This window comes from Sinocyclocheilus grahami, unplaced genomic scaffold, assembly GCF_001515645.1.
Source record: "Sinocyclocheilus grahami isolate Dianchi unplaced genomic scaffold, SAMN03320097.WGS_v1.1 scaffold1104.1, whole genome shotgun sequence".
NCBI classification, from domain to species: Eukaryota; Metazoa; Chordata; class Actinopteri; order Cypriniformes; family Cyprinidae; genus Sinocyclocheilus; species Sinocyclocheilus grahami.
The window spans coordinates 242,155-264,372 of record NW_015506283.1 but is presented as its reverse complement, the minus strand read 5'-3'; the positions used below and the strand labels follow the sequence as shown (position 1 = coordinate 264,372).

The 22,218-nt window shown below is 36.2% G+C and overlaps 1 protein-coding gene across 1 annotated transcript in view; it reads left to right on the top strand.

The window, feature by feature from the left end:
- The window catches only part of LOC107566843 (kinesin-like protein KIF21A), a 58,921-nt gene that overhangs the window by 15,220 nt on the left and 21,483 nt on the right, over positions 1 to 22,218 (top strand). The window contains exons 2-14 of the mRNA XM_016252401.1: positions 3,690 to 3,912; positions 8,947 to 9,129; positions 9,497 to 9,646; positions 10,029 to 10,160; positions 12,639 to 12,806; positions 13,169 to 13,284; positions 13,388 to 13,583; positions 13,730 to 13,919; positions 15,620 to 15,683; positions 15,778 to 15,978; positions 16,715 to 16,762; positions 17,593 to 17,668; positions 17,785 to 17,887. Coding sequence (XP_016107887.1) covers positions 3,690 to 3,912; positions 8,947 to 9,129; positions 9,497 to 9,646; positions 10,029 to 10,160; positions 12,639 to 12,806; positions 13,169 to 13,284; positions 13,388 to 13,583; positions 13,730 to 13,919; positions 15,620 to 15,683; positions 15,778 to 15,978; positions 16,715 to 16,762; positions 17,593 to 17,668; positions 17,785 to 17,887 — 1,850 coding nt within the window. The remainder of the gene's footprint in view (positions 1 to 3,689; positions 3,913 to 8,946; positions 9,130 to 9,496; positions 9,647 to 10,028; positions 10,161 to 12,638; positions 12,807 to 13,168; positions 13,285 to 13,387; positions 13,584 to 13,729; positions 13,920 to 15,619; positions 15,684 to 15,777; positions 15,979 to 16,714; positions 16,763 to 17,592; positions 17,669 to 17,784; positions 17,888 to 22,218) is intronic.

Sequence of the window (22,218 nt, the reverse complement as noted above, 5' to 3'; positions counted from 1 at the left end):
CTTTGGAGTGTTACAAGCCGATTGTGCATAGATAAGATCCCTGAAGTTGCAAAGACTAAAGTCTCAAAACCATAGAGATATTCTTTACATTTCCGACGAGTGCTTGCGGTGTTCGGCCAATCACAATGCACTGGGTCAGCTGGCCAATCAGAGCAGACTGCGCTTGTCGGAAGGAGGGACTTTGTAGAAAACTAAGTGTTTGAGAGAGGCAGGGCATAGAGGACCTACAATAATGTACAGTATTTGAAAAATAATATGTTTTTTTAACATTAAAGCATGTCAACATATTCTTTTACACCAAATACACAAAATAATGATCTTCAAAAAAGCATCATATGACCCCTTTAAAGGATTTTAGAAAGAAAAAAAAAACAACACCACCATTTAGTGGACTGTAAATAAATTGATTTTATTACTCAATAGTATAATAAAAGATCGATACTTGGCGTCCGTGTATCCATACAGTATTGCCGCGGAAAATATCACGATACTATGCTGTATTGATTTTTTCCCCCACCCCTATCTTATATGGCTTAAATAATAAGCAATTTAGACTCAGTTTGCCAGTTATGTTATCAATCAAACTTTGCATGTCTCAGAACAACACACAGTAATGTTTCATTCTGGAATGAATCAGCGTTTTTATTTTTATTTTTTAACAAATTGCTTGAGTGACTAATTCAATGACTCACTTATGAAGGAAGTCACTTGTTTTTTCCTGGATGATTTTTTTACTAATTGGTTCAATGAATGATTCACTCACTCTCAAAGACATACAATGTATATGTATAACTTGCACAATAAAGTAAAATCAGAAATGGGATACAATTCTTTCAAGAAAGTGTTTACAAAGACTGTTTAGTGACTTCACAGACTTTTTAATTAGAGGCGACATACATTTAATTAGTCTTAACTATACAGTATGTTAAAAAAAAAGAGTATATTAATATATATATATAATATTAATATTATATAAAAATATAGTAAAATACACAAACTTAAATTATTTATTTATTTATTTATCAATTCATTGCCACATATATTATTATTTCTGGCCAAATAGAATCCCCAAACAAACAATACTGTTTCAGATAAACACTGGGTGTTCATTTGAACCTAATTCTCAAATCTGTCAGATGACTCACTAGAGTGTTTTGTGGAAGCTGTTGAAATGGGAAATGTATTTCAGTGTATTTTCAGTCTTTACGGTATGTATAACTATACATACCGTATGCAGCAGCATACATTGACATCATTTGTGGTTAAGGGGTTCTTGGAATGCATTTGAGTTTAAAAAGTGAAAGTGACGTGACATGTGGCCAAGTATGGTGACCCATACTTGGAATTAGTGCTCTGCATTTAACCCATCCAAAGTGAACACACCATGAACACACACCCGGAGCAGTGGGCAGCCATTTATGCTGCAGCGCCCAGGGAGCAGTTGGGGGTTCAGTGCCTTGTTCAAGGGCACCTCAGTCGTGGTATTGAAGGTGGGAGAGAGCACTGCACATTCACTTCCCCCCCCTACAATCCCTGCCGGTACAAGACTCGAACCCACAACCTTTGGGTTATGAGTCCAACTCTCTAACCATTAGGCCACGACCAATTTAAATATCCTCAAGACTTTAAAGATTTATAGCGGTCAGAGGTCGTCATCAAGTTCTGAGCAGAGGTTAAGAACAGAGTTTAAATGATTAGGATACTGATTCAGTAACTGTATGTACGCACAGAATTGTACATGAAATCTGCATACGAATGTTTTCACGCAAAAAAAAATCATGAACTTTTGTGCAACAAAAGTAAATAACATCACTGAAGAGCTCTCAGCTTTGACTAACATAAGACATTTTAGTTTTACCTTCTTTCTGACCATTTGTATTGCTTTATTTATTGCATTCTGACACATTGTAAGTTCTGCATGGAACTTGCATAACTATAATAATTTACTTTCTCATATTTAGGAATGTTAATGTGTTTTGGGGGCAAAGAATTCAACTGGCAACAGTTTTTGCTAACACCTTTTAGACTTCCATGTGTAAATTACCTCTGTTACAGTTAGCTTTCCATGATAAATCCACTTCAAAAATCAATGGAATAAGGGCTAAAAAGTAAAAGGCAGAGCAGCAGGTTGTTTTGAAGGAAAGGTTTAAATAATGAAAACAGAAAATGTGAGTAAATGAATCCCAGGGTGTGACTGTTTACCTATCGTGTTGCCAGTGCTTCCTCTCTCGCTCTCCTCTAACAGAAAGCGTCTGTTCATGAACGAGCTCAGGATTGGAGTGTTTTTGCCAATTTCCACGAATACAGTATTCTTGAAGACCTTTTTTTAAACCATTAGAGGCACAAATCCCAAGTTGTTGTTGTTTTTTTTAATATATAGATTCGTTATACAAACCATAATGTAACATAACTAACCTAGCATGAATAGCTTATAAACATACATTATTTTATCGACTGTTAAAATAGGAATTTTGGCCTGTCCCACCTCAAAGATCATGACTTTCTTTACTGTATCCGTGAAATAAAATATATAAATAAATACAACTAGGGATGTAACGATTGACTCAACTCACGATTCGATTTGATTCACGATTTTGGTTTCACAATTTTTTATTTATTTTTTACAAAATGAGATTTAAGACAAATTATAAATTAAATGTGTCCTTTTATTATTGCTTGGATGACATGCTGCACATTTCTTTGTGAAATTGAAATATAACACTATAATAATATACTAATATAGCACTTGCATATCATTGCTCTTTTGTTGGTTTTGATTGCTTCTATTGTCCTCATTTGTAAGTCGCTTTAGATAAAAGCATCTGCTAAATGACAACATTTAAATATAATGTAAATGTAAAAAACTAAACTAAACAGAAATTTTTAAAACAAGCCCCAAATCAAATAAAGACGTAACACAAATAAAATAAATCTCTCCATATAAACAAACTAAGGCTTTGTCTGTGCTCTTTCCATTTAAAATTAGAGGCAACCACTGCATTTTAATCATGATCCAAAAAATTATGCTGCATACATGCAACATGAGCAGTTTTAATCTAAATTGGATTGTATAATTTCGAAATTTGAAGCAAAAACATAATGGTTTGACTTCAGTTTTGTGAAACTATACTTAAAAATATCTGCATGAAACCGAAAGAGCAGACGAGCTGAATGAGACGCAGATTCACTCTCTGCCAGCAGGTGGCGCTTAAAGCATTTCCTTGGTTTCCGCTGTAAACAAAACAGCGCTGCACTTATGAACTTTAATATGCATTGCAGAGGCAAGATGAAAAGAAAAAATACCATCTAAACTTTTCTAAAGACCGTAAGTTCCCCACAGGCATGCATTCATATAAACTCCTACCCCCAAAAGAATCGCGATTTGTTTGGCATCTCAACCGATTTGAATAGTCACATATTTGAATCGATTTTCAACCGGCTCGCAGTTAATCGTTATATCCCTAAATAAAATGCATCAACTCAATGTTGATAAATATCAAATATCAGATCAATCGATTTTTAGAATATCAAATATACCAACTTTTTAACAGTCATACAACAATTCGCCATTATGTTCTTTCAAAAATATTTTTTAAGCTGACTTTTTTTTTTATCTAACACTCAAGATAAAAACATTTATTCAGATAAACAATTTGTCTCTTTAACTTAAACACTCTCTATTTTTCCAGGGTTCGTCCACAGTTGGCAAAGGAAAAGATAGAGGGATGTCACATCTGCACGTTTGTGACCCCTGGGGAGCCCCAGGTTGTTCTGGGAAAGGACAAGGCCTTCACGTTTGACTATGTTTTTGACATGGACTCGCAGCAGGACAGTATCTACAGCAACTGCACTGAGAAACTCATCGAAGGCTGTTTTGAAGGATATAATGCCACCATCTTCGCCTATGGACAGGTACGACTGTAAAATGACAAGAAACCCAGTGATGAAATGAAGTAATTCAGTCCACACTGAAAATGCTTGGGTTTTTAGCCCAGAACTTTCTGGTCCAGAAGTTTTCCGTTTCAGGCAAGAATTTCATTAGTATTATTGGTTTTATCATTCGATTAAATGTTACGAACACAGTTTTCAGCACACTCTCATGGCAATTCGTAACTGTGTATTTTGTTTTGTGGCTAATTTGTATGAATTTGTACAGTCTCATGCATAAGATTTCATACAGTCTCCTTATACCACACTGGTGGTTTAGGTGCGTTTGCATGTTTTTTTTTTCTCTCTTCTAAAAATCATACTTTTCCATATTATTTGCTTTGTACCAATTCATATGAAACCATCACCTCATAAAATAGTTACGTTTTAGTAAAATTCACAGCTTGCAAACTTCTTGCTTTATAGGGAAAATATTTAATTAAATCCTGCAGATCATCACAGTGTTTTCAACTCAGTTATGTAAATAATAGCGTTTTATAGTTAGTTGTTTTGGTAACACTTTACAATAAGGTTCATTAGTTAACATTAGTTAACTATTAGTTGACATGAACTAAGAATGAACCATTCTTCTACAGCATTTGTTAATCTTAGTTCATGTTAATTCCAACATTTACTAATGCATTATTAAAATCAAATGTTGTCATCGAAGGCTGTTTTGAAGGATATAATGCCACCATCTTCGCCTATGGACAGGTACGACTGTAAAATGACAAGAAACCCAGTGATGAAATGAAGTAATTCAGTCCACACTGAAAATGCTTGGGTTTTTAGCCCAGAACTTTCTGGTCCAGAAGTTTTCCGTTTCAGGCAAGAATTTCATTAGTATTATTGGTTTTATCATTCGATTAAATGTTACGAACACAGTTTTCAGCACACTCTCATGGCAATTCGTAACTGTGTATTTTGTTTTGTGGCTAATTTGTATGAATTTGTACAGTCTCATGCATAAGATTTCATACAGTCTCCTTATACCACACTGGTGGTTTAGGTGCGTTTGCATGTTTTTTTTTTCTCTCTTCTAAAAATCATACTTTTCCATATTATTTGCTTTGTACCAATTCATATGAAACCATCACCTCATAAAATAGTTACGTTTTAGTAAAATTCACAGCTTGCAAACTTCTTGCTTTATAGGGAAAATATTTAATTAAATCCTGCAGATCATCACAGTGTTTTCAACTCAGTTATGTAAATAATAGCGTTTTATAGTTAGTTGTTTTGGTAACACTTTACAATAAGGTTCATTAGTTAACATTAGTTAACTATTAGTTGACATGAACTAAGAATGAACCATTCTTCTACAGCATTTGTTAATCTTAGTTCATGTTAATTCCAACATTTACTAATGCATTATTAAAATCAAATGTTGTGCTTGTTAACATTAGTTAATGCACTGTGAATTAACATGAATGAACGACTGTATTTTCATTTACTAACATTAACAAAGATTAATAAATACTGTAATAAATGTATTGTTCATTGTTTGTTTGTGTTAGTTAATACATTAACTAACATTAACTAATGGAACCTTATTGTAAAGTGATACCGTAGTTTTAATTAGCTTAAAGGGGTCATATGATGCGATTTAAATTTTTCCTTTCTCTTTGAAGTGTTACAAGCTTTTGGTGCATAAAGAAGATCTGTAAAGTTGCAAAGACTAAAGTCTCAAATCCAAAGAGATATTCTTTATAAAAGTTAAGACTGGTCCACGCCTACCTAAAACGGCTCGTTCTAACACGCCCCCACATGTCTTTCGTCACGATGTGGGAAGATTTGCATAACACCCCGCAAAAGAAAGAAGGCATAACTTTTATTCTCTCTGTAGTATTGTTGCCGCTGCCGCCATGTTGTGGAGACGCTGTGTGTTTAATTGTGAAAGCGAAACTACTTTGTTTGGCCTTCCAAAAGAGGACGATATCCGCTTCGTCATGCCTAGAGCTGATCTGTGCTGGTCACTGAGGAAAAACATCAACTTCACGCTGTGGATCGCCGGATCGGCTTTCACCGTGGATGAAGCGGAGTCCAGCCTGGGGTCGTCACATGTGATTGCTGCAAGCCCATCGGCCGCTCCTTCGTTGGAATCAAGCCCGCCGGTGTTCTGACGATTTGTGCTACCCTGTCAGATTTTGCTACCTCCCATTAAAACAGATGGTAGCATAATTCGATAGCGAAAAGTGCTACCTATCAGATTTTGCTTCCAGCATGTTATTAATAAGGTGTGAGGCTTACCTACACCTACCCCACCCCTAAACCTACCCTTACAGTAGAATAAATACATTGTTGGTAGCATAATCTGATAGGTAGCATTATTTGTCAGAACACCGCCGTTCCTCACTTTAGCCCGCCAGCCGCCACTCACTCAAGCCCGCCGTGTGTGACGCTTGTGAAAGCGAAACTACTTTGTTTGGTCTTCCAAAAGAGGACACGACTAAAAATCAGTGGTTAAGTTGTATTTACAACACTGTTCCAGAACAGTTCAACCCAAATATTCAGTTGTGTGCAGCGCATTTTTTGGAGGACTGTTTACTGGTCCTGGGAGAGTAGACTACAATGCTGGCTACTCTGACTCACAGTATGTAAGTACGTTTTCATATTTAAAGGATTTGCCACTGACGAATCAAACGTGAGTTTTTAGCAGTGTGGAGTATCGCTTGTTGTTTGTCATTTCTCTGATCACAAATGCAGACATGGTTTTATGTTTATGCAGTGCGATGCAACGCAACGCGTAAAAAGACAGTATAAGTCATTATAATCCATAATTATGTCCCCACTGGATGCTACAAATGCCTTGTTGTTATGTCCATCATACAGTCTTATGGTTTCCATGTGTCCCGACGCGATGAGACAAAACCGACTGACAGCGCGAAGTTGACTTTTTTCCTCAGCGACCAGCACGGATCAGCTCTAGGCATGACAAAGCGGATATCGTCCTCTTTTGGAAGGGCAAACAAAGTAGTTTGGCTTTTACAGTGAAACACACAGCATATCCACAACATAGCGGCGGCGGCAACAACAATACTACAGCGAGAATAAAAGTTACGCCTTCTTTCTTTGCGTGAACATTTGGGAAGTGTTATGCAAATCTTCCCACACAGTGACGTAGACATGTGGGGAGGCGTGTTTAAACGAGGCGTTTTAGGAGGGCATGGACAAGTCTTAACTTTTATAAAGAATATCTCTTTGGATTTGAGACTTTAGTCTTTGCGACTTTACAGATCTTCTTTATGCACCAAGAGCTTGTAACACTCCAAAGAGAAAGGAAAAATTTTAATTGCGTCATAGGACCCCTTTAAGTCAGGCATTTAACCAAAAACTCATTCAAATATCCATTGACTTTGTTTCCGGGTTTTGGCCTGCAACAATACGTCATCCCTGCAACTCTCTATTGAGATCTCCATTGTTGTTGTGCCAGATTAAATAAATTAAACTCTTTGTTAGTTATTCATTTAAAAACATGCACCCTCACATAGCTTCAGTGTAGTTAGCTGCTTTTTGTTAGTATCTTATTTCAGGGAAAATGTCGGAAGCTTAATAGTGGTGATGCTGAAGTCATGCAACTGTGGTTTAGTTCATTAATAACCTACGTTTAGCTTTTTACTTTTGCCGATTGTATTTAGGCTGCAAAATTCATAAAAGTTGTGTTGCTAACTACATTTTATTAGGATAATAGTAACTGCTTTATTGTGATGGTATTATAACTACTAAATATGCAAATGTATGCATTTTAACTTATTATTATTGTTGCTGTTCTGTATCATTGTTATATTAACAAAAACCTGATAACTGTTTTTTACAAAGGCAAAGCATTTATTAGCAATTGTGGAGCATGCTACACATGAAGCAAGGCAAACAAACCATGAAACGAATGTCAGAACATGAACGATGGACATGTTCTGACAAGAACACTGCTGTTTTTTTTTTTAAAGTAATCTAACACTAATAGATTACTAAAACGGTCTAATCCCCTCAAGTCCCAATGTGTTGTTTTTCCCCCAATAGAGGTAGTGTATTACGTCTTAAATTATTTATTTGAATAATGATAAAACAAAACTCTCCCTCATGAGAGTCCTGACTCTTCGTCTGGCTTTTCTGGCTTTGTTAAATCTCCCCCTGTTGTTTGGGGTCTTGTCTTCCTGTCAGCGTCTCTTTCAGCGGGTGATGCGCGCACAGGCCCCGTGTGTCATTCCTCTGTGTGTCTATGGCGACAGAGACCCCAAACGTCTTTTGTCTGGGCTTTCACTCCCCCTTTGTAGCCTCAGCTAAAAGAAAATGTCTCTTGGTTTTTCCCAAGATTATGGAGCCTAGGTTTTTTTTTTTTCGTTTTTTTTTTAGCCCTTAATATGTTATATTTTTCCACTCTGTGGAAATGTAGAGATATTCAGTATAATTTCTGAGATATTTACCTCAAATAAATATTTGGAGAATCATTATTGTGTAATCACTTTTCAAGCATCACCAAACAAAATGACAAAAATTAATTACTGTATATATATATATATATATCTGTCATGAAACTCTAGATGGCGCGGGCTGACGGGTCCTTAACGTAACTGATGATATTCTTGACTGTCACAAGCTGATTGGTTCATGTTGCATACACAGCCAATGAGCTTGCTGCTTACTTTATTATATATATATATATATATATATATATATATATATATTTGAATATTCTCATGTAAAGAAAAAAATTGCTTCACAATTTTGTTTAAACCTTCCAGAATGTTTTCCCATTGACTTTCAACAGCATTATACAGCATATAACAACATTACTGTAAATGTTTTTCTTGTTTGTTTGTTCAAACAAAAGGACAAATTTAATTTATTTTCAGTGGTAATTGACAGCATGTAGGTGGTGCCCATAGACTTTAAGTTGGAAATTATCTGAAATATTCCTTTAATGTACAATGAGGAACTTTGAAACACATCATAAGTTAATGAATACTATCCTCTGTTTGAGTGGTCTTGTTTACCTCACATCCTCCTGAATCTTTCCAGACTGGTTCGGGAAAGACCTACACCATGGGCACGGGCTTTGACGTGAACATCACTGATGAGGGGTTGGGAATAATTCCACGGGCGGTCAGCCACCTCTTCAGGGGCATCGAGGAGCGCAGACAGGCTGCTACAGAACAAGGGCGACCCGTACCTGAGTTTAAGATCAACGCCCAGTTCTTAGAGGTAAATAACAACCTCATCTGTCAGTTTCACTTGTAGTCTGGTGTCATCTGAGCTCAAGAAACTACCTTTAGCGATCTTTCGACTGACAAGAGGTGTTATTTCCAATCTTAAAAGAAGTGAAGATGTTGAGTTATCTCTCCATTTCAGCACTGAGGTTTAAATGTATCCTCTGATAAGTGTAACAGAGATGCTGGCATGCAAAGGGTGGTGTTGACAGCATGCCACATGTATAACACACCTGTCGTAACTTTGGCAGAGATTGGCAGATGTTGGAGATGTTAGCATACATGTCTGACCTTGGCTAATTAATTACTTAACCACTCCTGCATAGTATCAGCTGGCTAAGGTGCGGTGTTCTGTTTCATAGTTGTACAATGAGGAGGTGCTGGACCTGTTTGATTCCACTCGAGATATGGAGGCCCGCAAGCAGAAATCCAACGTTAAGATCCATGAAGATGCCAATGGAGGGATTTACACAGTGGGAGTCACAACACGAACTGTTAGCTCAGAAGCAGAGGTTGGTTTTATTCTAGGATTTGAGGACATATCCTAAGCCTTTCTGCATTTGCTAAAATGTATTTTTTTTAAATGTTTTTTTCCCCCAGGAGTTTCCCCCCAAAAAGATCAAAAACAATTTTTTTTTTACTTTTTTAAGTTTGTCAATTTTATAAAAAAATAAATAAAAGCAATTTTAATAATAACAATATAAAAAGCTATGTAATTTATATAGTTATATAGTATTTTACCTGCGTAAAAGTTTGTCAGTTTGTTTTATAAAAATCAAATAAAAGTTGATCTGTTATTTTAAAGTTTAATGTTACCTATCCATCCATCATCATCGGATGAGCTGAATTATCTCAGTGCCATTTTTCCAGAATTCTCCTCTCTGTCTCTTTCAGATGATGCAGTGTCTCAGATTGGGCGCTCTGTCCCGCACCACCGCCAGCACTCAGATGAATGTCCAGAGCTCACGCTCACATGCCATCTTCACCATCCACCTGTGCCAAGTTCGCGTCTGTGCCTCAGACAATGTAGGTGGCGCCACCTGGCTATCAAATCTCCCACAGCTGGAAAATGTTCGCTCAGATCACACTGTCTCACACAGCTGTGAAAGAGTGTTTGTTATGCTATTTGGTCATCGAACCAGAACTGAATAAACCACAGAAAAAAGGTACAAAAGTTGTCACTGGGGTGGTACCTTTTAAAAAGGTACACTTTTGTACCTTTAAGGTACCAATATGGACTCTTTAGGTACAAAGGTGTGCCTTTTGAAAAGGTACCACCCCAGTGACAGCTTGAGAGTGTGGAAATTATAAAAGTGACTCTACAGAATTTTAGACACATGCTGAAATCTGTTTTGGAGTATATATTTTCATATTTCATCCACAAGGTTGTAAATGTATCGGGTTACCATGAAACCAGGGTCTTGTTCGGCATCCTGGGGTGTTACAAAGTATTTGTGAAATCTAGCTAACAAAATATATATTGTGTGTTGGAGTGTTCCAGACGCTACAATATCATCTTTCAGGCCCCATGATAAGTGTTCATTTTATTGGAGAATTTAAAGGGGTCCTATTATGCTCTTTTACAAAGTCTTGATTTTGTTTTGGGGGAGATGAGGTGGGCCTGAAGACAGCTGGGGCCAACCTATCCCGTGGCATCAGAGAGGCTAAAAGACAGCACTCCAGGAGGATAGCACATAATTTCAGCGACAGCAGAGACTCTCGGAGCCTGTGACAGGGGACACAGACCATTACGGACTACAAGCCCCCACCGCGGACCTGTGACAGCACCATCTCCGTGCTGAACGAGCTGAATGCCTTCTTCGCTCGCTTTGAGGCACAAAACAGCACCACTGCACAGAAGACTCCACCTCCTCCCGGCGACCAGGTGATGACGCTGTCCCCGGACAGCGTGATGAGATCCCTCAGCAGGATCAATGCACGCAAAGACACATCAAGTCTGCCCTCCCCCCCTCCCTGGACCCCTTCCAGTTTGCATATCGGTCCAAACGCTCGACCAATGACGCCATTGCCACTACCCTCCACTCAGCACTCACATATCTGGACAAAAAAGACTCATACGTCAGAATGCTGTTCATAGATTTCAGTTCGGCATTCAACACAATCATCCCTCAACAGCTCATTCACAAACTGGTCCAGCTGGGGCTCAACACTTCGCTGTGCAACTGGCTGTTGGACTTCCTGACTAGGAGACCTCAAGCAGTACGGGTCGGCAGTAACACATCCAGCCCCATCATACTGAACACTGGGGCCCCCCAAGAATGTGTGCTGAGCCCCCTCCTCTTCACTCCGTTGGTGTCTCTCTCCCCTCCCTCCAGGACATAAAAAGCCCTCTGCATTGCAGGTGATCCCACCCACCCGACACACAGCTTCTTTAGTCTTCTGCCATCAGGTAGGAGACTGCAGAGTCTTCAGGCCAGGACCAGCAGACTGAAGGACAGCTTCATCCATCAGGCTGTCAGGAAGCTGAACTCCCTCCTGACCTTGCCCCCCCCTCTCCTCTTTTGCCCCATGCACCACTGAACTCTGAACCCCAGACCCCCCCCCAGCTCCCACATCCCCAGGTCCTTCCACTCCCCCTCCCACTAACACACTGGGACCTGCACCAGTCACTTTGTGCAGCATTGGTCTGCTCACCACCTCATTCAGCACTGAACTGACTTCATTCAACTACCTCTTCTGACAGTTTAAATAAAGAACTCTCTGAGCTTTGTCACTTTAATCAGTCTGAATAAGCTCTTTTGCACTACAAATCATTATATCTGCATTGTTTGTTTACTTCACTGGTTTGCACTCTATCTGCCATGTGCCTTGTGCTGCTTTATATATTTTTTTACTTTTGACCTTATTTGTATAGTTGTATTTTATATTTAATCTGTATCTATCTGTATTTATGTTCTACTGTTAGTGTTATCTGTATGCACCAAGGCTCTGAGAATAACGCAATTTCAATTCTCTGTATGTATGTGCTGTACATGTGGAAGAATTGACAATAAAGCAGACTTGACTTGATTTGACTTGACCTCTCCCCAGTCTGGCATGAACGGCACGAATAGTTCCTGTATAGCGATTTAAACCCGGATGATTGTAACCACTTTAAGTTTGTCTGCCTTGGGGAAACTAGCACGTCTCCGACATAGTGATAACACTGGTTGCCTTTTCTAGTGCAGCTCAACCAGGTCTTGTCTCATTCGTCGATATTTGTGATATCACAAATCCCGGAAAATATGCGTTGTAGTCCAAACGAGTCGTTCGTTGTAGTTTTTGAAAATTAATTTCTGTTAAATAAAATATTTTTTTTTGAAGTAGACTTTGAGCTTTGTAACTTTGCAGATCTTTTTTATGCTCAAACAGCAACATTACAGACTAACTAAAGTTGAAAAAGTGAAAAAGCATAATAGCACCCCTTTAAAGTAGACTGAGCTATAATATACTATACTACTAAACTACTTCATTCCATTTTTTTTATTTTATGTTGTCTTCCAGGACACAGAGACCGATAACAGACTGGTGAATGGCTCCTCAGAAATGAACGAGTTTGAGACGCTAACAGCTAAGTTTCACTTTGTGGATTTAGCCGGCTCTGAGCGACTGAAGAGAACAGGGGCCACAGGGGACCGAGCCAAAGAGGGCATCTCTATCAACTGCGGACTGGTAAGAAGAGAAGTGGAAGTGAAAAATGGCCAGTTCCTAAACATTAAAAATACTCACAGTATAACATTATGCATGTTAGCATCATTTCTGTATAATAAAATCACTTAGTAACCTTTTCTGTTTGAAGTTATGTCTAGTTTTACTACAAACGCAAAATTTCCTACAACTTCTATAGTTAAGTAATGAATAATCAGTAATATTATAAACTTTTTATAAATTCAAGCATGTTTACAGGAGTAAACAAGGACATAATATCCGTTTCTTTGAGCGAACAGTTCTTTTAATGTGAGACATTTACTGTATATTTGGTCTGTATTACTTTTGATTACTAATAATTGTGTCTTTGTTTTGTGGTGATAAAGTTAGCTCTTGGCAATGTGATCAGTGCTTTGGGTGACAGGAGCAAACGCTCCACACATGTGCCTTACCGTGACTCCAAGCTCACTCGCCTGCTTCAAGATTCCCTAGGAGGAAACAGGTGAGCATCTGTAGATTATTTCCACTTTTAGACATTTTATTAGGAGATATTCCAGGTATTAATGCAGCTTTTTTAAGCTTTGCCCCTCTCTTATGACCCACAGTCAGACAGTGATGATCGCCTGCATCAGTCCATCAGATAGAGACTTCATGGAGACCCTTAACACACTAAAATATGCAAACCGTGCTCGCAACATCAAGAACAAAGTGATGGTGAACCAGGACCGGGCCAGTCAACAGATCAGCGCTCTGAGAACAGAGATCGCCCGGCTACAAATGGAGCTCATGGAGTACAAGACGGTTTGTGCAGCGTCCATATTTATTTCAAGTTTGTGTCAGAATTAGATTTTCACTGTAATGTCACTAACATGTTTGTGAACAAATAATTAAAGTTATAATAATATAATATAATATAATACATTTTTATATATTTATTTTTGAAACAGGGCAAGCGTATGGTTGGCGAGGACGGTCTGGAAAGCATCAATGATATGGTGCATGAGAATTCCATGCTGCAGACTGAAAACAATAATCTGCGTGTACGAGTGAAGGCAATGCAGGAAACCATTGATGCCCAGAGAGCCAGACTCACCCAGCTACTCAGCGACCAGGTCAACCAGACCCTCGCCAGAGCAGGTACAAACAATGACATATAAAGGAAATATCAGATATTTTAGATATTAAAGGGGTCATATGATGCGATTTCAAGTTTCCTTTCTCTTTGGAGTGTTACAAGCTGTTCGTGAATAGATAAGATCCCAAAAGTTGCAAAGACTAAAGTCTCAAACCCAAAGAGATATTCTTTATAAAAGTTAAGACTCGTCCACGCCCTCCTAAAACGCCTCATTTAAACATGCCCCCACATGTCTATGTCACGATGTGGGAAGATATGCATAACGCCGCCCAAATGTTCACACAAAGAAAGAAGGCGTAACTTTGATTCTCGCTGTAGTATTGTTGCTGCCGCCGCCGCCATGTCGTGGAGACGCTGCGTGTTTCGTTATGAAAGCAAAAATACTTTGTTTGGCATTCGGACACAACTAGAAATCAGTGGTTAAGTTGTATTTACAACACTGTTCCAGAACAGTTCAACCCAAATATTCAGATGTGAGCCATGCATTTTTTATGGAGGACGAGGACTGTTTCCTGGGAGAGTAGCCTACAATGCCGGTGTTCTGACAAATAATGCTGACTCACAGTCTGTAAGTACGTTTTCATATTTAAAGAATTTGCCACTGATGATTCAAACGCGAGTTTTGAGCAGTGTAGAGTAGCGCTTGTTGTTTGTCGTTTCTCCGATCACAAATGCAGACATGGTTTTATGTTTACGCGGCACGATGCAACGCATAAAAAGACAGTATAAGTCATTATAATCAGTAATTATGTCCCCACTGGATGCAACAAGTGCCTCGTTTATAATGGGTTTTAATGGTTTTGTCTCTTCGCTCCAGCCGGGACACGGAATCAACAGTATAGTAAGGGGCGTAACATTTCCGTCACACGCTTGAGGTATTCGGCCAATCACAATGCACTGGATAGCTGGTCAATCACAGCACACCTCGCTTTTCAGACCGATGAGCTTTGTAAAAATTGATGCGTTTCACAAAGGCATAGAGGAGAAACAATAATGTGTTTTTTTAACCTCAAACCGCATAAACACATTTCATTACACCAAATACACAAAATAATGTTATTTTTTAGCAACATCATACGACCCCTTTAAGTAATAATAATGCTTATACATAGCAAGAGAAGTTAAAATGAAACAATAATGCTATATTTTTAAAATTAAACTTTTGAATTGATATTGTGCTAATTGTTGGTTGAATGAATGAATGAATGAATGAATTAAAAAGAAAAATGATCAAAAATATATATATTTTTATTGATGGGAAATATAAGTGTATCAATAACTGTAATTCAGCATATAGCAACCCTGTTGCCCAATGTGTTTTGTTTTTTTTTTTTGTTTTTTTTCATTTCATCTTGTCAAAATACATTATTTTAATTTTTGTTTTGTAAATCGTTGCAAGATGTTTTAGTAACAGGGTTGAATACTCAGAAAATACAACTCATTAATATCCATGTAATATTTAGTTTGACCTCCTGAAGTTGATAAACATATTTTTATTGAAGGTTAAACGTTTTCTTTTACTGGTCTTTTATTTAAAAAGAAAAAAAAAATGGACAAAATCGTGACACACCTAAATGGATTAATTGTCACGCATCTAGATAGATTAAGATCTAGACAGAAGAGGGATAATTTCCTTCTACTCTAAAATACATTTTTGCTCTGTTTTTACATGCCCAAAACATTTTTCTTTGACTTTTTGCAGGTGATGGGAATGAAGAGATCGGAAACATGATCCAGAATTACATCAAAGAGATCGAGGAGCTCAGGTAATGCATGCAAACACCGTACACCCATATCTCAGAAGTTATTATAACTTCTCTATATGTGTAATAATGTTTATGTGTGTTATGTGGTCTTCAGGGCAAAGCTACTGGAGAGTGAGGCTGTAAATGAAACCCTGCGGAAGAACCTGTCCCGTGCCTCCACCCGCTCCTCATTTTACGGTCCAACCTCCATTACCCCCGGCCATCTTGCACCCAAAAAAGACGCCACAGAAATCATTGAAATCGCAAAGAAAGACCTGGAGAAACTGAAGAAAAAGAAGAAGAAGAAAAAGAAGAGGTAAGCTACTGACATTGATGCTTATAACCATGCAGCTGAGGAACACGAAACTCCAATTTCCTTTTTATCCCTGGACAAAGGAGGGTGTGTCAGGGATGGTTCTGGTCTGCTGTATGCCTCAAATATGTGGTATACAATTTCTATGCTTCCTCACAGGCATCCTTATTGTGATGACTTGCTTCCAATAGGAAACATTGGAAAAATGCTGTAAAGCAAATGCATTCATGTGTGACTGTCCATCTTTGTCACAAGTTTTACTTCCCTGACCTTTTCACCCACATGCATTTGTCAGCTTGGTTATATCAGTTTCAGTAAAAAATAAAATAAAATCTTAATTTTTCTAACTTATTTTAAAGCTGAAATCCACATGCAACATGGTAAAGGTAGCTGACCAATGGCAATTGTTTATTGCAACTAAAATAGTCATAATTTAGTATAAGTTAGTCATAAATTTATGTCATTTAGTCATAAATGATCATTTTTTTTAATCATTTTCTTATCCTTACTGTACGAAATGATGTAAAACTATTGAATATAGGTAAATGTTTTAAGTATAAAACACTGCAGTTTAAATTGAATACAAAAGTACATTGATTCTTTTAATCAAAAAAAGAGGAAAATTTGTAAGTATTCCTGTACCTCACGTGTTCTTCTCTGCCATCATCTTTGGCCCCATGGTTCCTCTTACTCTCACCTCACCTCACCTCACCTCCACCAAAACCCTTCACTCTTGAAGACTCCAGCAGATGGATGAAGGTGCTTATGAAGATCTTGAGAACGTCAGGTTGGAGAATGTCATTAAATGCCGTTGTTCCACTAACCATAGTCACCGCACCATGGAAAAGTTGACCCATTGTACTTTCTCCTTCTCTAATATAACACTTCAAAACATCACCGGTTCGAGGGTTTAGTGTTTGTGAACCTGTTTCAAGTCCTAGTGAGCTGCCTTTGTGTCTAGTATCTACAGTACATAGTCAGCAGCACCGAGTAGCACTCTTCAGGTTAAGCACACTGTAAAGTTTGACATTAGCATGTTGCTAAGCTAACACTTGGTGACTAAAAACATAATAGATAATACATAGTTTACAATTATTGGGTGAAATAGTCCATTTGCAATGAGATTGAACTATTTTGATTGAATCGTGTCTGCACTCAGTGACGTCTCAGTATTATAATAGATAGCATGTTACTAAGCTAATGTTTTGATGCTTTGCTAAGCATAAAAATACATAGCACACTCAAATAGATGTCATTAAAAATCTATACAAATAAAAATATCAATTAACTTACAATGTGGGATCTTGAATTGCCTTATCTATATGCCTTATTGTGGTATACAATAATATACAATACTGCCTTAAATGTGGGTCAAAATAACGCATCTTAGAAGGCAGCATATGAGATTTAAGAAAAATTATTAATGAAAAGGTGTCCTTTTATATTGCTTGGACAAAATGCTGCACATTTCTTTGTGAAATTGAAATACAATATAGAAGAAATATCTTCTTATAAACAAATTAAGGCTTTCCATGTGCTCTTTCCATTTAAAATGAGAGGAAACCACTGTTTGATGTACAGTAATAGGTGTAATGATATTCTCATGACGTCATGCAGTGTCATAAAGGAGGAGGGGCCAGATAATGAGCAGAATAAAGAGGCCTCCGAAAGAGCAAATGAGGAGCCAGAAGCGGTAAGTTAAACTCTCTCCTGTGTGTACAAAAGATATATTTAATTTATTAATCATTCACTGTCTCTGAGATTCTGTCAGGCAAAAATTAGCTTCTAATAATGCCAATACTCTTGCAGGATGCGAGTGACCATGATGAAGGTGAGGAAGCTGAGGGTGATGAAGAGGAGGATGAGATGGAGGTAGACAGCTCTGATGAGTCTGACTCTGAGGAGGAAAAAGGTACAATGCCTGCATTTAATCTGTAATGGTTCAGATATATTTTTTTATGAATTTATTTATTTATTTGTTTATTTTTGAAAAAGTTGGTTAAGTCTTCCAGACAATTAAACTTGTTTTGTTTTTTTTTATGAAAAAGTGGTTTGTTTTTTAAAGTAAATTTAAGGGACACAACATACAGTATATACTGTATATAAAAAAGCCCCTTAAAGCTATGATAATCTATTCTGCCGGCATAGATTGCATTGTTTTGTTGTTGTTGTTGTTTTACAATCATCTGAGAGTTAATGGTTTTAGAATCTGTAGTGGATAGAAGTTCAATATTTGTGGCACATGAGCTTTTCAAACGTCCTTTGTTTAATATTTATTACATGATTTTATACTATAAATATAATAAACATTTAAGATTACAATCAACCAAAATTATTCAGACAGCTTAATGACAGCCTGTAGTCTCCTGGGCTTGCTGTCACCCAGCTTCATGCAAACCTGAACTTCAATGTTTTTTCCCAGACTCGGTCTGAATAATTTTTGGACCCACATTTGTATCAGTTTTACTGGTAGTCCACTGTATGTATGTATAATATGTCACAGTTTACTTTATTTTGCTATCCTCACTTACATAAATGAACTATAGTATCATACACCCACTAGTAAAAAAATATCTCTGTCTCAAATGTCTCTGAATCATTTTTGGTTTCACTGTATATCCTTCGGTTATTTACTAGTAAAAAAATATAAAAAAATGATATCTGGTCTCTGAATCATTTTTGGTTTGACTGTATATCCTTCAGTTATTTTCACACTTAATTATGCTCATTAAAATGCATTTTACAGGTTTTTGTTACTTTCACTGTTCATTGTTTTGCTCTATGGTACATCATCTTTAATTTACTAGCATTAGAGCTGCTCCATTGCAGCGGGTTAGTACTGTAATCACCGCTTTGCTGTAATAATGCAGGGAACCACTCGTTATAAATCTCCTGTGATATTTTCATAAATAGAAATCATAAATAGATATTTTCATAAATAGAAATCATAAATAGAAAATGTTTTCATCTGAAATGTGCTGCGATTTATATTCCTAAACCACTCATATAATGCAGAAACACTCATTTGCAATGCATTTCACACAGGCTGCTAGTTTCACTTTCGCCAGAAAGTCGTGTATGCCTAAAGTTGAAAATAAATGATGTTTATAGTGAATGCCCCTATGAATGGTTTTATTTTTACGATTTCGTTTTAATCCAAATGATGCGTGTGCTAAGTGAGTGAACGTCAAAGACGGCGGTAAAGTTAGTTTGACGTTTGACATTCATTAGACGGGTTTTTTCGGGTTTTTTGCCAATTAAACTCTTTGCAGCTTTTATGTTTTGAGCCCAAACTACCTCAGATAGACATAAATATATGCCCTTTATGTTGCACAAGGCTTAATTTCTAGGAATTAAAAAAAAAATTAACCATTTAAATTAATTAAACAATTTAACTACGTGACATTATAATATAAAACCAATACTAAAATGTTCGGGGAAACATACCTGTTATTGCACAAAGCTCAGTTTTTGGAATTACAATTTCATGTTTTTTATAATAATTTTACAACTTTTAATGTATGCAATAATATAAATCCATTAAACGACAACACCATTTGAGATAAAGGTATCAAACAAACTGTAAAATATTCAGAATATTATTCCCTATAATGCACAAGTCTTGGTTTTCCAGATTATGCCTTTACTGTTTTTATATACAGTACTGAATCCATATTTGTAATGTTTATTATACTGTACCCCCTTAAATTAATTAAACTCTGACACCGTTTGAGATAAAGGTATCAAAACAACTGTAACATATTCAGAATATTATTCAATTTAATGCACAATGCTTGTTTTTCCATATTATGCCTTTACTGTTTTTATATACAGTACTGAATCCATATTTGTAATGTTTATTATACATACTGAGCAAAGGGTCTGAATACTTAGGACCATGTGATATTTCAGTTTTTCTTTTTTAATAAATCTGCAAAAATGTCAACAATTCTGTGTTTTTCTGTCAATATGGGGTGCTGTGTGTACATTAATGAGGAAAAAAAATTAACTTAAATGATTTTAGCAAATGGCTGCAATATAACAAAGAGTGAAAAATTTAAGGGGGTCTGAATACTTTCCGTACCAACTGTATACTGTACCCACTTAAATTAATTAAACTCTGACACCGTTTGAGATAAAGGTATCAAACCAACTGTAAAATATTTAGAATATTATTCCCTATAATGCACAATGCTTGTTTTTTCAGATTATGCCTTTACTGTTTTTATATATAGCACTGAAACCATATTTTTCATATGTGTTATATACTTTACCCACTTAAATTAATTAAACTCTGACACCGTTTGAGATAAAGGTATCAAATCAACTGTAAAATATTCAGAATATTATGCCCTATAATGCACAAGGATTGGTTTTTCAGATTATGCCTTTACTGTTTTTATATATAGCATTGAAACCATATTTTTAATACGTTTTATATACTGTACCCACTTTAATTAATTAAACTCTGACACTGTTTGAGATAAAGGTATCAAACCAACTGTAAAATATTCAGAATATTATGCCCTATAATGCACAAGGCTTGTTTTTTCAGATTATGCCTTTATTGCTTTTATATACAGTACTGAATCCATATTTGTCATGTTTTATATACTGTACCCACTTAAATGAATTAAACTCTGACACCGTTTGAGATAAAGGTATCAAGCCAACTGTAACATATTCAGAATATTATGCCCTATAATGCACAATGCTTGGTTTTTCAGATTATGCCTTTATTGTTTTATAATATTCTGAATATTTTACAGTTGGTTTGATACCTTTATCTCAAACGGTGTCAGAGTTTAATTCATTTAAGTGGGTACAGTATATAAAACGTAGGAAAAATATGGTTTCACTGCTATATATAAAAACAGTAAAGGCATAATCTGAAAAACCAAGCCTTGTGCATTATAGGGAATAATATTCTGAATATTTTACAGTTGGTTTGATACATTTATCTCAAACGGTGTCAGAGTTTAATTAATTTAAGTGGGAACAGTATATAAAACATGACAAATATGGTTTCAGTACTGTATATAAAAACAATAAAGGCATAATCTGAAAAACCAAGCCTTGTGCATTATAGGGAATAATATTCTGAATATTTTACAGTTGGTTTGATACATTTATCTCAAACGGTGTCAGAGTTTAATTAATTTAAGTGGGAACAGTATATAAAACATGACAAATATGGTTTCAGTACTGTATATAAAAACAATAAAGGCAAAATCTGAAAAAAAACAAGCCTTGTGCATTAAACTGAATAATATTTGGATATTTTTATAGTTGTTTTGATACCTTTATCTCAAATGGTGTCATAGTTTCATTAATTTAAGTGGGTACAGTATGTAAAACATGACAAATATGGATTCAGTACTGTATATAAAAACAGTAAAGGCATCATCAGAAAAAAAAAACAAGCCTTGTGCATTATAGGGAATAATATTCTGAATATTTTACAGTTGGTTTGATACCTTTATCTCAAACTGTGTCAGAGTTTAATTAATTTAAGTGGGTACAGTATATAAAACGTATGAAAAATATGGTTTCAGTGCTATATATAAAAACAGTAAAGGCATAATCTGAAAAACCAAGCCTTGTGTGTTATAGGGAATAATATTCAGAATATTTTACAGTTGTTTGATACCTTTATCTCAAACGGTGTCAGAGTTGAATTAATTTAAGTGGGAACAGTGTATAAAACATGACAAATATGGTTTCAGTACTGTATATAAAAACAATAAAGGCATAATCTGAAAAAAACAAGCCTTGTGCATTAAATTGAATAATATTTAGATATTTTTATAGCTGTTTTGATACCTTTATCTCAAATGGTGTCATAGTTTAATTAATTTAAGTGGGTACAGTATATAAAACGTATGAAAACTATGGTTTCAGTGCTATATATAAAAACAGTACAGGCATAATCTGAAAAACCAAGCCTTGTGCATTATAGGGAATAATATTCTGAATATTTTACAGTTGGTTTGATACCTTTATCTCAAACTGTGTCAGAGTTTAATTAATTTAAGTGGGTACAGTATATAAAACGTATGAAAACTATGGTTTCAGTGCTATATATAAAAACAGTACAGGCATAATCTGAAAAACCAAGCCTTGTGCATTATAGGGAATAATATTCAAAATATTTTACAGTTGGTTTGATACATTTATCTCAAACTGTGTCAGAGTTTAATTAATTTAAGTGGGTACAGTATATAAAACATATGAAAAATATGG